The sequence below is a fragment of the Rutilus rutilus genome (assembly GCF_951802725.1).
Source record: "Rutilus rutilus genome assembly, chromosome: 5".
NCBI lineage: Eukaryota > Metazoa > Chordata > Actinopteri > Cypriniformes > Leuciscidae > Rutilus > Rutilus rutilus.
Genome location: NC_140213.1, coordinates 35332019 through 35347326, shown reverse-complemented (window position 1 = coordinate 35347326; position 15308 = coordinate 35332019). Strand labels below are relative to the sequence as shown.

Genomic DNA, 15308 nt, shown 5'->3' with positions numbered 1-15308 from the left:
TGACTCTGAACCACCAACACATGCTCCCTGGATTTTTCATTCTCTCCCTGACCGGATCTTTAAAAGAATAGTTCATCCAAAAATTAACTGTCATAATTTACTCACCCTCATCATGTCCCATATGACTAACCTACGTTTAAGCATTAAAAAGCACACAAAAGCACCATAAAAATGGCCCATGTGACTCTTGAACTATAACCCAAGTCTTCAAGTCATATGATCGTTTAAGATCGATAGATTTGGATTTAAAGGTGCCCTAGAATTTGAAATTGAATTTATCTTGGCATAGTTAAATAACAAGAGTTCAGTACATGGACATGGCATACAGTGAGTCTCAAGCACCATTGTTTTCTCCTTCTTATTTAAATCTCGTTTTTGAAAAACACCCCTGAAAAATAGGCGAATCTCCACATAACACCGACTGTGACGCAACAGTCGGGATCATTAATATGTACGCCTCCAAAAATTTGCATATGCCAGCCCATGTTCAAGGCCAGGCGGAACTGCGCCGCCGAATCATCGTCCGAATCATTTTTCCTCGAGAGACGTCATGGCTTGCAAACGAGCGAAGCATAGCAGTTGCTCAGTGTTTGGATGTACAAATGAACACAAATGTATTTTCTTAGTTCCTTCATCCGAGCCTCTGAAGAACCAGTGGGTTATGTGAATGTCTGATGTGTAATTGTTCAAGTTCAGACAGATAATCTTTCTCTCAAAGTCGTTCAATACTGTTTATGCATCAGTAAATCAAGCCAGTGACTAAACGATCAACTTCACGTCGTTTCTCTTAGTAGGATGAAAATAATCTTACTTAAACTGTGATTAATATACAGATAGCGATCAAAGAACAATCCCTTTCCAGTCGCCCAAGCTGTCAATCACACAGCGCGAGTTTATCTGGACACTTGCCAAAACTCGTTATGAAATCAATGACGCTGTTACACTGCACAACGAAGCTCTTACTGTACGTACATCATGTTTGCATTGGTGAAATCATTAGTGAGAGTGCAGAAACTGCGTTGCAATGATAAGATCTTCATTCACGTGATCAACAGGCTTACGCTGAAGTCTCACAGCAGCCAATCACAGCAGTGGGCATTTACACTGAAGTCTCACAGCAGCCAATCACAGCAGTGGGCGTTTACACTGAAGTCTCACACAGACACGCCCCTTCAAACAGAGCGTTCAAATCAGAGGCTAAAATCAGGCTAGGAAAAATGCCTTTTATTTCTAAATTATAACAAATTTTGATCTAAAACACACTAACATTATAAGGGCACCCCAGGAAACATTCTAAAATAATAAAATAATCCATGCAAGGGCACCATTAAATTGTTAAAAAAAAATTGGCTATCGTATGACTCCTAAAGACTTGGAAGGCTGCACATCAATCTTTATGGTGCTTTTGTGTTCTTTTTCAGTACAAATATTTACATTTTCTCATACAGGTTGACATGAGGGATAGTAGCATATATCAGTCCAAGACTTTTTTGAAGAAATAAGATGTCTCTTGCACTGACGGGAAATTCCTGCCAGTGTAAATGCTTGCAACGGGTGGTTTGCATGTTAGAAGTCAAACTCATCTCTCAAACTAATCTACGACTCTTTCACATCAGCATTTATACACTATAGCAATTTTTTTGGCAACATGTTGAAAGAAAACTAATCTGTATTAAAAATAAATTATTACAGTAATAACATTTGGGAGATAAAATGCCATAAAATGTTAGTGTTTCAAAAACTGTGAATATACACTACTGTTTAAAAGTTTGGGGCCAGTAAGTTTTTTTTTTTTTTTTTTTTTAAGAAATTAACTTTTATTTAGCAAGGATGCATTAAATTGATCAAAAGTGACAGTAAAGGCATTTCTAATGTTACAAAAGATTTATATTCCAAATAAATGCTGTCCTTTTAAACTTTCAATTCATCAAAGAATCCTGAAAAGAAAAATCACCATGATTTCCACAAAAAAATTAAGCAGCACAACTGTTTTCAACATTGCTAATAATAGGAAATGTTTCCTGAGCACCAAATCCGAATATTAGAATGATTTCTGAAGGATCATGTGACTGGCGACTGGAGTAATGATGCTGAAACTTCAGCTTTGCCATCACAGAAATAAATTACATTTTAAAAGAAAACTGTTATTTTAAATTGTAATAATATTTCACAATATTGTACCACAATACCGTTTTACTTTGCATTTATTTAATCAGCCTGGGTGCAGCCTTTTGACTTTGTCAAAAACATTATAAAACTTACTGACTTTTGAACTTTTTAGATTTTTTTTCTTCCTTTTATTGTCCTTGACCCAAACATGTTTTCACCCAATTGTTTCCCTTCTCCTGAAAAAAGAAAGTGAGAAAAAAAACATGTATTTGTCGTCTTCCTTCCGCCCTTCATCTCTTTCCCTTTCTCTCTCTCTCTGTGGGAGAGGTCTTAGCTGGAAACATGTAATTTTGCTCAGTTTCTGGCCCCTTTGCCCCCATCTCCCACCTCTGGATGACTCATTAGGTAGCGCTCCGCTTCAGCTCCCTGTTATTTATGCAGATAAAAAAGGCAAATTAATGACGGGCACCCGGGGAGGCACCACGCAGCCCGAGAAGGGAAAATGAAAGGCTAGACCGGCAGATACAATGCGTGCAGCCGGTGACACATTCATTGAGTCAGTCGAGCGAGGCATTTACGTGTTTGCCACTTAAACTGTCCCACTGGTAAAAAAAAAAAAAAAAATCAAACTGGCAAATCGATGACAGTAATTCCAGAATTCACCCTTGACATATTGTTTGTTAAGGTCATGGGTGTGTAAGTAAGAACTGGTCATTTATCACAGTCACCTCCACAGATTCTTAAAGGGATAGTTCACCCAAAAACGAAATTTCTGTCATTAGTTACTCCAGGTACGCCATTCTAACCCCATATGACTGTTTTTCAGAAGGACCCAAAAGAAGAAATTTTACTGGATGTCTAAGCTGCTCTTTTCCAGTGACCAGATGCTGTAACTATTTAAAACAGGGTTATTATTGTTAACTAAAACTGTTAAAAACATATGTTCATTGAAATAAAAAAATATTAGTAATAATATAAATATTAGTTATAAACTTAATTTTACACTGTCCTTGTTACAAGTTACATGTAATTATAGTAATGACTATAAATTAAGCATAATTACATACAACTAACCCTATAAACCAAACCCTAATCCTACCTTAACCCTTTAGTAGGTATATGTAGTTAATTAATATTACTCAGTATTAAAAAAATCTATAATTACACTGGAACAAAAGACACCTTAAAATAAAGTGTAAGCACAATCTTAAACTATAAATGAAAATTATAAATGTTGCCTAGGCAATAAACTGAAAAAAGTTTAAGCACTAAAATTATTAACTGGAGAAATACATAAATAAAAATAAAATGTAACCTAAATAGCAATATTTTAAAAAGTCAAAAAAAATAAATAATAATAATTACTAAAAATTAAACAAAAATAAACATGAAAACTAAACATATAGAAGCTAATTCAAAATATTAATAAAACAAACAAACTACAATAAAAAGTAAAAGATAATAACACTGATATAGAAAAAAACAAACAGCATAAACAAGTCAATACGATAGTCCAGGTTTTCACAAGCAATAGGATCGATTTTTCGTATTCACAAAAATATTCAACTCACCCTAACTCTCAAATCTCATTTGCACTTACACAGTCAAACACGCTGCATGATAACTGTGAGATATCAAACATGGTGTAACTGCTGCATCATATTTGAATCTATATGCACATACAAATGATATCTGGTAGCTATGGCAGAGAGAATTTTGTTTTATTTCAGTGGGAAGGAACATTTTTAAATGAGCTTTAAATTACTTTTAAATCATTAAATATTATTTCTTACGGGAAACTGGTTGACACCCTCGGTGGTGTTACACTCTAGTGCGTTTTAGTACGAAACACTTTCAGCGCCGTCTCGCAGGATGTGTGAGGAGAGTGACATTTGAGAAGCTTTTTAAAGCCAAAACTGAGAGCGGGACGCACACGGTGAGGGGCGTTTAGTGAATAAAAGCACTCTGAAGGAGGAGCTGAAGACACTGAGCTAAACACGATAGTGCTGATAGACATTATAGCAGCGGGCTAGATGAGTCTGACCTTCACTAAAAACCAGGCCAGATGTCTTTGTGGATGGATCCCCAGCAGCTTGATATAAAGACAGTGTTAAGTTATTGCCTGCTATACAGTCGACTTAGGACGCGAGGAGTCATGAGACAAGGCCAAGGCTGAGCTTGAGTTTTATTGTGCTGTTTGTAATGCTTACTGCTTTTATAACTTCTGCCATAAGCTTTTTTATTTGAAAACTTCATGGCAAGTGGGTTTATAAAAAAAAATCTCTTCAGTTTATTTTCCATCCCGGGGATCAGCTAACCTCAAAATGTAAAGTGCGATGAGTTAGCGTGATGTGCTCTTTGCCAGATGTGTTGCATAAGAAAACCATCAAATAAATGATGCATTACCATGAGAAATCCCTTCAGACCACATTTTTTAGACTAACAGGACTGAGCATACATTAACACAAAAGAAAAACACCCTCATATTTCTTCTATTTTCCAAGGATACTCTCATATGATCTCTACACAATCTACAGTACTAAAGATAAACGATCCCCCTAAAAGCTCCGCAGAACATTAATCCACTCTGAAAAAGACCCCGACTTCCAGAGAGGAGAAATTAGAAGTGGAAAGAGAGTGCTTAAATTGAAAGAGAAGCAGAAGGGGAGGGGGGAGGGGTTGGGGCGAAGAAGAATGAGCGAATGAGATGAAAGAGTAGACAGAAGGACGCAGAGCTGAACTAATGCTGTGTTTGATCCCTTTCTCCGATGGGCGGCTGCCAGGCCTCGGCTGCAGGTATCAGAATTCAAGAGATGCAGGTTCATCAAGTGTACACCATTAGAGAGAAAGCAAAAGTGAGAGCTCTGAAACTTCATCGTGAAATGAGAAAACTGGCTGACGGATATGATGACAGACGGCAAAATTAAACTGGATTTCTTGAAGTGGTGCTTGATGGCGCACATTGCTAGTATCAGCGGTAAATTGACAAAAACTAAAATGTTATTTGTCAAATAAAATAAAATGCAATTTAAAAAAATTCATTAATTAATCACAAACTGGTGTCAATAATAATAATAATTAATCGATAATATTCAGTATTAGTTATTTAATACATTTTTCAAAATGAAATATTGTATAATTTTAAAAGATATCTATGTTATCTAAGCTTTGAATAAAACAAAAAATGGCGTAAAAATTTATACATTTTTGTAGTTTACACAAGAGACAATAATGGTATCGTTTGCAAAAACGTGCAATTTGAAACCCGTTTCCAAAAGTTTGTGTTTTTAGGTCTCCAAAATGCTGTTGTCGTGTAAATGAACGGCCAGAACGCATTAAAAAGTTGTCAGTTTTTAGTTGAAAGTGGTAGAAATGATGGGGTTGTTGAGTTGACAAAAAGCTAACAATCTCTCACAAAAATAAATAAACGATTTTAAAATGAAAAACAATCAAAATAAAACCGCAAAAAAGATGTAGAAATACATTGTTTACTTCCATGTCATGCGACCATTAACCAACATTAAAGAACCATGAACATGCAAATGTGTAATTGAAATATTCTCAAGTTTAAGAATTCGTGCTTGAAGATATAGAACTGGAAATGGCTTGAGGATTGGCAAAAAACAGATGTTAGAAAAATAATAGCACATCTTACTGCAACAAGTTGCATAATTTAAGGTATCGCTCATGTTTGCAGCAAAAATGTGTGACTTTGTTTAGGTTAGAGATGTGTTTAAATCCCTAAAACCCTAAGTATGAGCAATAATAGGCTAAGTCTTAGCGAACTACTGTGACGGGTGCGTAGCTCACTTCACAATTTAACTCTACCATGATTGAAATTGTCTATTTTGAAGTCTATTTTGAAGTTTAATTTAATAGGGTTTATTTTATTTTTAAATTCCCTTAGGATAAGAAATAACCACAGGACAAGTTATCAAGTTTATTAAAGAGTAAACGGTTTATTAAAGTTTGAATATATAGAAGGGTGCACACTACTTATATTCTCTTTTGCTGTTAAACTCTACCTGAGTCCTAGATTCTTCTGGTCCATGGAGTGAACGGCCGCATTCCATGTGTCAGGAAACAAAGGGAGAGGCGGGGCATTAGCCTCCAAACTTGTACTGTTCCGGAGGAAATTGGACTGTACCATCGTAATTCAAATCGGAGGGAATCTTTTATTTAGTTTCATTCAGTTTCATTTTGTTCTGTTTGTTTGGAGTAGTTTTTGTATTGTGCTTCAATTATTTGATTGCATTATGTTAGGTACGATACAGTGTATATTTTGTTGTAATTATTATTGTTAATTGGGGAACGCTTTCTTTTGATATTTACCTCTTATTTTTGTTTGGTAGAGGCTAAAGAGTATATCTAGTGGTGAATCTCAGAGGGGAGATCTATCCAGCCACAGTAACATCATGATCTGCTGATCTTTAGTGTTTGTTTATTATTTTGTTAACTGGGGAGATTTATTTATTTTCTAGGTTTGTTTTATTTTTTTGTTAGATTCAGTTAATTTCCATCTTAAGTCTTTGATTTTTATATGGACTTTATTTTTGGAAATTACTTTAATTATATCTGCCCCTGTATATAATTAATTTTTTTGGAGAAATAAATCCAATCTATTCACTGCCTGTTCTTGGCCACACCCTTACAACTACTAAATATTGATTATATTCTCTCCATTTCTTTATTCTCCTGTCTAGCAGTTCACACACATATACTCTTTATTTCCACGGATTCCATTAAAAACGCATTATGCAGAATCTTGCAAAGTGTTTTGTTTATTTGAGATGGTAGAAGCTCAGACCGAAGGGAAGTGTGATCCCTTGAGATAATGGGGAACGAACATGAAAAAGCAAACGCGAGAGAGCCAGAATGTTCCCCCAATAATGTAAGCTGATTTAGAGGCTCTTCTATCCACATCTGACCCTCCTCCTCATCACCATCAACCCCTCTCAAGCGCTCTGCGGCACAGATTACAAGGTTTCAGAGAATCAATCAAGAATCCATCTCTGTCTTTCATGAGTATGCACATTATGCACAAACATAAGACATCAAATCAGCAGAACCGCCATCATCACAGCAAACTGGCACTATATTTATAGAGGAGAGTAAATGATCTAAGCAGATTTACTGCAAACTGAGCACTTGTACAAGCCTGCTATAACTGTCACAATGCTGCAGCTTTTCTGATATTGTTTCAAATGTAACCCATCTGGCTGTCTTTCTCTTTATTAGTGGTGTTTGCTAAACCAAGTACCACTATACATTTGAACAACTTGATTGCTTGTTGAGGAGAGCTGTGTTCTTTGCTTTCCCTGGCATTTCCTAGATTCACACCTCAGAAAGAAAGATAATTACAAACGCCCTAGCAACGTCCTAAAACATCCTAGGAACCGAACAGTGGCATGCTAAAAATAACTCAGACCTCCACATAGCAACACCCTGGCAACCCTCTACAACAACCTATCACTGTGGCACAGACTCTTGCATGGCATGAACTGCTTACACGGATACACACGGGAGCGTTTGAAAGCAGGCGGATCAGCGGATCCCTAATATATCCACTGATAGACGGATCCGCTGATAGACGCCTGCTTTCAAACGCTCCAGTGTGTATCTGTGTTAGCGCTCGGTGAAGACATGTTTTTGAAGCGTTGATCATTGTAGGCAATCACATATGTTGAGCGTGTGAACACAATGGCCAATCACAGACATATATGTTGAGTGCGTGAACACAATTGCCAATCACATAGATATATGTTGAGCGTATGAACACAATGGCCAATCAGAGACATATAAGTTGAGCATGTGAACGCAATGGCCAATCAGAGGTGTTTAAGAATCCATTCAACAGCTCTCAAAATGCTATAGGGAAATTCTGTAATCATCATATTTTAAAAATGTTATGTTGATATTCATCATTTATAATTGTAATGTTTTTTAGGTTTATACATCTAACAGTAATAATGGTAGGTAGAATATTATTCATTTAATATCATGGTAATATAATATAAATATAATGTATTACATTCATTTTTAAAATATGCGAACATATACTGTATGGCAAATATTTCATTTCTATTAAGCTGACACAATATTTAAGTATTTTCTTCCTACCCACTGTTAAGGGTATTTACCTGAAAAAAAACAACATCATTACAACTAAGGATATCAACAGAAAAAAATAAAAGTCTGATGTGATGTGAACTTTTTTCTTATTTTTCCTTTTATTTATGTCTCTGAACATTTCCGCAGCCTATGATATAGTCTACTCATTAGGCCCAGCTAAGATGTGGCCCACCCATAAAACATTAGTTCTGGGCCCTGTAAATTTAAAATGAAACAGTTCTAACAGTTAATGGTTTTCTGAGAAACATGCCAGCTCACGCAGACCTTCAAAACTGATGAGAAGAAACACTCCAACTCTCTAAAGGGCAGATAATGCATCACAAAGAGATGGAGGACAAAAACAAATATTTCCAAAAAGCATTTTCTGAATCATAATGGCATTTCTGGGCACCCACAGCAGAACTAATATGACGAAAGACTTCTGAAAACATTGAAGAGAATGCCAGTTATTCCACAAATTGTATGTGCAGGATGTGAAATAAAGAGGCGTTCTCAAAAACGAGAATAAAATAAATAACGGTTTCCAAATACAACTCAACTCACGTGTTTGGTGAAGAATTCATCCACTTCTTCTTGGAGTTTTTTCTGGCACTCCGGATAGAGCGCTAACAGGTAGCACGTGAAAGCTAGCGTGTTGCTGCTCGTCTCATAGCCGGCCAACAGAAAGATGAAGGCCTGACCGACAATCTCATCCTCTGTCATCATTCTCTTCTGCTGGACGCGCTTGGTGGACTCGTTTCCAGGAACGTCTTCTTGTACGTTGTCCATCCCCTGTTCGGTGCAAGACTGCTCATCGGCGTCGTTGACCACGTCAAAGTGCTCCAAAGACAAACGCGTGTTGCTGGTTCTGACGTCCAGCATCATCTGCAGGAAGTCTCGCCGTCGCTTTAGACGACAAACAACCCACACGCTTGTTTATGCGGTTGATACCGATGATGTCTCATTCATTTGTTTGTTCATGGCCATACCTGTTCAGGGTGAAGATCATCTCTCTGTTTAATCATCTTTTGGATACATTGGATAAAAAAGTAGTTCATCTCATCCCTCGATTTATTCGGAAGTAGGGCAGCAAATGGCTGAAGGAGAAATGGAAATGCCACTACAGCAAAACCAGGAAAAAAGGGACACAGTTAGAAAATTGTACTTTTCCCTCTCACTCAGATAATAAATATGCTAATCACAATATCAGCATAATGAAAAGTTTCATATTATCATCTGTCGGAAGGACTGTCCAAGCTGTCCAAGACAGATATAAATGCTGTCCGGGATTGTGCTCTAGATGTGGTGGTTGAACGTACAAATGAATATCATGATGGGTTTGAAGAAGGTAAAAGCGAAGAATTTGGAGGCATGGTGCACAAAGGGGTCGTCTGGATTGTTCTGAGAGTCCACCTGCGTACCAAACGCAACACTGGCAATTACGTCCATTGTGAAGCAGCCGAAACACCTGCAAAAAAGACATTATTAAAAGCTCATCACAATGTCTACAAAATATTAAGAAGATTAATGTGCTCACACACATATACAGTACTTATAGAAACTCATACTTGTGGATGTTGAAGCTGTTACCGGACTCAGCGTGGCTCTTCAGGTTTCTCAGTAATGTTTCTGTGGCCGTGTTGATGAGGGGAACCATCTGCAAAGATATCAGAATCAGTAAGCACCACAAAACAAGAACAAAGGATTTGGATTACAAGTTGTAAGTTACTGCCGAGCCGATAACAAGGAATAAATACAGTAAAAAAACACACAGAATAAATGTAGACTCTGCTGATTGTATAATTCCCTTTTCCCCAGATCTGTCCTGAAAAGCACATGGGAAATAGCCATGAGGCGAGTCCATTAACAGCTTTTGATTCCAGAGAGCATGACCAATGGGAACAGGGCTCAATTTTACGATCTTAAGAAACAACTGATTAATATATTGATATAAGAACCACAAAACAGTTTAAAACACCATTTGTAAATACTGTTGTGTATCTGTGACAGTACCGTGGTACAGTGATCTTAAGCGAAAAGTGCCATCAGGATTCCCACACTTTCTATGACTTTTCTTATAGTCATTTGTGAGTTACTAAATGAGAATTTGCTCAATTCAAATGCAGGATGATCATTAATAAATCATTTTGACCAATTTGTGAATTGGTTCAACTGACTAATTCAAAAGTACTGACTCAAAAGAGTTGATTTGCTCACAAATGTTTGTAAACAAAGAGCAATATCTTGGAGAGACCAGAGATAATAATTTTTAATAAAAAAGACAGTTCAAACTTCTGCACGAATCATTCACAACAAGATATATATATAACATAGAGTGAATATTCATATTATGCCGACTTTCAAGATTTCATTTCCATGACTTTCCAGGCCTAGAAAACAGAATTTTTAGCTGGTCTGATATATGGTATGATGCTGAACAAATACCATATTAATATACCATGGTATTTACATATATAGTGCGCTAAAGAACATCAAAGAATACCACGGTAAAATGTGTCTGTGTGTGCATATAACAAATATGTATTGCAGTCCAGCATCCGCAATAACATTTAAAAATCTTTTTTTATTTAACACCTCCTAAAATATTTTCTTTTGCTTTCAAACTGTATTTCTTTTATAAGAGGCAGAAAGGAACAGACTACATAGCCTGGCCTGTTTAGTTTGGTCTATTCATTCATAAGCAGAGGACAAGAAATGACACAAAGGGCTCGAGACAGATTAAGGTACTCTAGATGCACTATTCTCGAAACTGCACTTCTTCACGCCTGCAATCTCTTCCTCTGTATCTGGGTGAGATGAGAGGTTGTCCACTCTCAGTGTTCAAGGCTATGGCTTTCCTCCCTGACACCCATGACTGCAGCCGTGATAAGCCAGCAGCTCATATAGGAGACCTATTGATCCTGTCTGCTCAGGAGGAGAAAGCGAGAGAAAGAGATACAGGACTAGTCTGTATAAGAGGAAGGTAAGAAAGATAAAAGGAAGGAACAGAAGCATGCGAAAAGGAGAAATGCTATAAACAGGGTGCTCTGTTTCCAGATCTCCAGGACATTCTACTTCACAATGAAGCCAGCGATACCAATTCAGCATCCAATTACTCAGCCAAACCTGATTATCGTGCAGTTTCTCATCAATTCTGTCTTTAAGTTACCCTGGTAATAGACTACTTGGACTACACCAACATTCACCATAAATATCCATGCTATTTTAGCCTGGCGAGTTCAGGCAGGTCGTACAGATGAACAACCTAAGCAGGCATTGGAGTGTCTTATGCTAGAAACCAGCAATCAAAACAATAGTTTCCAATAGAGTTTGATGTTAGCATATTGTTCAGCTAACGTTATGATAAGCATAAAAATAAATAATGCACAAACATATTAGGTAAAATAGCACATTTTTAAATCCCTGCTAACTGATAAAGCAAGCTTAACCATCTTAAGGTGATAACTGTTAGGTTTAGCCAGTTAGGTTGTTTACTAGCGGGACTACCAGCTAGTCTATTTTTGAAAGAAATGTATATATTCTGAATCAAACTGATCATAATTGACAGTAAAAACTTTTGCATTGTTACCAAAAATATTAGGCAGCACAACTGTTTTCAACAATGTTTTTTGAGCATCAATTCAGCTATTAGAATCAGGTTTCCCACACCTTGGTTAATTTCAAATTCAAGGACTTTCCTGGTCCAATACCCTCAAATTCAACGACTTAATGTGGGGACACATTTCAAAAGAGAGCAAGGTTACATCGTTTCAGCCTATTTTTGCAATGTTTCACAGTGTGTCTGTGAAACGTTGAGGTTCCATCGTAGTAGTTTCGTGCCATAGACAGTATATAAACTGGACACAGCGACCCCATAGGTTTCAACGGAGAAAAGTGAAGCAAATTAGAAGCACTCTAGCCTGACGTCGTCATACTCAGATTCTAGTCAGAATGTGAGTCTGATACTTCTCCATAGAGATTTGATTATGGGGCGTGTCTCAACCAAACCAGAAAAAAAAATAACTCTGCACTCAATTGGATAGACCTACAACCAATCAGAGCAACGGAGTAAATGACTCATGTTCTTCATTCATATTTTCAACCAACAAAATGTCGCGGCTCTCTGTTCCTCTTTTAAAATGAATGCGCTGTCGATATAACAGACGCGATGGCGGAATCTACACATGATGTTTCATAAACAAAGTTCGGGAGGAGCACGTACAAATAATCAATCCAATATCAACTTGTCATCAAACAATACCATGTCTAACGTTACCCTTTCTATCAGCATGAGGAAGCATATTCACTCTGTAAACTTACCTAACACTCCTTGACAGTTTTTCAGCATCCCTCCACCACCCCGAATCCTCACTCTTGTCTTGTTCTCTCACAACCAGGAATACGGGGGAGTATGGCTACCGAGCCCAAAGCCCTCTCCTCGGACAGCACGTCATATACGCATTTATTCTATCGACTTATTTGTGTGAAATCTTATATACGCATTTATTCTATCTGACTTATTTGTAAATGTGAACTCGTGAAATCTCAATTCTCCAGCAGCAGTCGTCTTTGTTGTAAACTAATTCAAATCAAGCGCTCTTTGGTGACGTGGATGATTACGTTACCGTTGCTCATCTGTCAATCATCGTATAAAGCCCGCCCTGACAATTTGATTGGTCCGAACAATTTTTGTTCGGGCATAATAGCTCCTCAACGGAGCGAGTCCAGACCGAACTTCCCGACCAAAAAATGTTGTGGGCGGGGTTCGGGCTGGCACCCAGGCTAGAAGCACTCACTTCCTGATGGCTGAGCGTACTGCGCAGACTCAAACTGAGCTTGACGACGTAGATGTGATGTGAGCAACCTGTCTGTTTTCTAGTAGCTGTGCCAAGAGAAATCTGAATCATTCCCTTCCGAATCTTGCAGAGACGGAGAGCGTGAGTAAGAGCTGTCCATGAGCTAGGAGCAGGAGCAACTTTATGACTCTCTATGGGCTTCTCCCTTGACTTTACCGGACTTTATGCATCTCCACGTCCCCCCGATTGACTGCGAGCTTCTCTTCCTGTCTATACGGTAATTTCCAGAGAGTCGCGTGGTTATGACGCAATCGTTAGCCTATTTTTACAAAAACGGCTTCTACGGGGCCATAACGTAAGATACAAGGTAATGGAGCCTTTTATACATTATCGTGTTTCTTTCGAAATAAACAATGGACAAATGGAGTCTTTAAACGCCTCAGATGTAAAGTTATTCGCTGTCAAAGTAACGCCAAAACGAATGGGAGTCAATGGAATGCTAACAGCAGGTGATGGCTTGTTAGCCAATGGCGGCCCCCGGGGGTGGTACGGTGTGGTGAATAATCCGGTCACTTTGGTGTGATGAGTCCGGGCTTCGGAATTCGAGAGCTCGATTACCCCCGTTTCGTGCACGTGTGAACGTCATGGCAATGTACAACACAAAGTACCTCATGCGGGAAACACTTAACGTAACGCGTAAATGCGCGTAACTAACGTAAATCAAGCAAGCTAGTATGCATAGGCCAAGAAGTGTTATAACACATTAGCGGACCGGAGGGAATAATATGGATTTTTTTTCATCCATCATTTTTTTTCAAGCAATTTCAAGGACCTGTATCTATGTATGTACACTATTACTATTTTCATGTTTTTGATCAAATAAATGCAACCTTGAGCATTGAGAGGCTTATTTCAAAAACATTTGAATGGCCATGTACACGTGATGCTATCTAAAGATTTCTAACCTTTTGGAACAGTCTTCATTTCATGACCACATACGATCCCTTAAAGAGCAATCTATGGGCTGCTCACTATTAAGCCTCAAAACAGATCTTAAATGACTTCCAGTCTCGATTTTCCCATTTATTTGGGATTTCCAGCATTTAGACTACAAAGCATTCAGTTCCTTGAAGTCCCACAAATGCAACTAAATTGTGTCTATATAATCTAAGCAAAAGCTTTGTTATCCAACACATTTTGTATTCACCTGTGGTCAAGTTATCTGTTTTACTAGAACAAATTACATCTCAGTGAAGCCTTACTTGGTGGTAAATAAGATGAATAGGTGTGTGTGTGTGTGTGCATGCATGTGTGTGTTTGTTGATGCATATTGACTCCGTGCAGGCAGGCAGATGAAGACGACTGGAAAGGCTGATGGAGAATGACAGGAGAGGTGTCTACTGTCTCTTTCTACCGCTACACCGCAGCTAATGAAAATCAATACAGGCAGCAAGTGCATGCCTACACTTTTGCACACACACACACACACACACACACACACTCACAACTTGGAGCTCAGTTATACATTAAACATTCAGGAAAGCTGAATTTTGGTCCCAGTTTTATTGCAAATAAAATCTTCCGCCAGATGCAGCTAATATTTAACAGTGGAAGGTCTCGATACTGTGGGTTTTAAAATGCAAACATTATGGCTCTGTTTACTGTAATTAAGTTAATGGACATGCTTTAAGACGGAGCTCTGAGACTTGGATTAAAGCAGATTGTAAAGAAGGTTACGAGCTCATTAGAAGTTTGTGTCTTTGCACTGTGCTGTATTTCTTTCTCACACTGTGATAGATAGAGTGATGTGTGCGGATTTCTCCTGAATGATGCCACACCATGCTGAATTTAGCTTGGGTGAATGTCACTCCACTGTGACGGATATCTGTGTGTATGAGAGCAAGTGAGACAACGAGAACAATCACTGTTTTCTCCTCTCACAGAAGTACACACCTCTGACAATCCTGATGGACATGCATACCATTTCAGCTGGAGGAGGGAAATGACATCACTAATGCATACTGGTTCATAGGTAGATCTATAAATACATGCAGTTTTGTTTTTTTGCAATGCAATTTTCTTTTCAAACAATGCAATTATATTTTAATGAAAGATTGTTAGTAAAATTATTTTGGTACCCACAACACTCAAATGTATGTTTCCCGTGATCTTAAAAAAAATCTGTTGATCAAAGGCAAAGACATTTGAATAATAATTGATATTTACGATATCTCATGTCGTTAGTTGAGAGAAGCCCAGAGTGTGCAGAGCTGTGATCTAGACAAAGGTCTT

General features: G+C 37.8%; 1 protein-coding gene across 2 annotated transcripts in view; it reads right to left on the bottom strand.

Annotated features, from left to right (window-relative positions):
* The window catches only part of tbxas1 (thromboxane A synthase 1 (platelet)), a 76237-nt gene that overhangs the window by 11260 nt on the left and 49669 nt on the right, over positions 1 to 15308 (bottom strand). For both annotated transcript variants that reach the window (XM_084409178.1, XM_084409177.1), the window contains 4 exons: positions 9789 to 9877; positions 9540 to 9688; positions 9210 to 9340; positions 8785 to 9126 (listed from right to left, as the gene is read on the bottom strand). In XM_084409178.1, coding sequence (XP_084265304.1) covers positions 8785 to 9126; positions 9210 to 9340; positions 9540 to 9688; positions 9789 to 9877 — 711 coding nt within the window. The remainder of the gene's footprint in view (positions 1 to 8784; positions 9127 to 9209; positions 9341 to 9539; positions 9689 to 9788; positions 9878 to 15308) is intronic.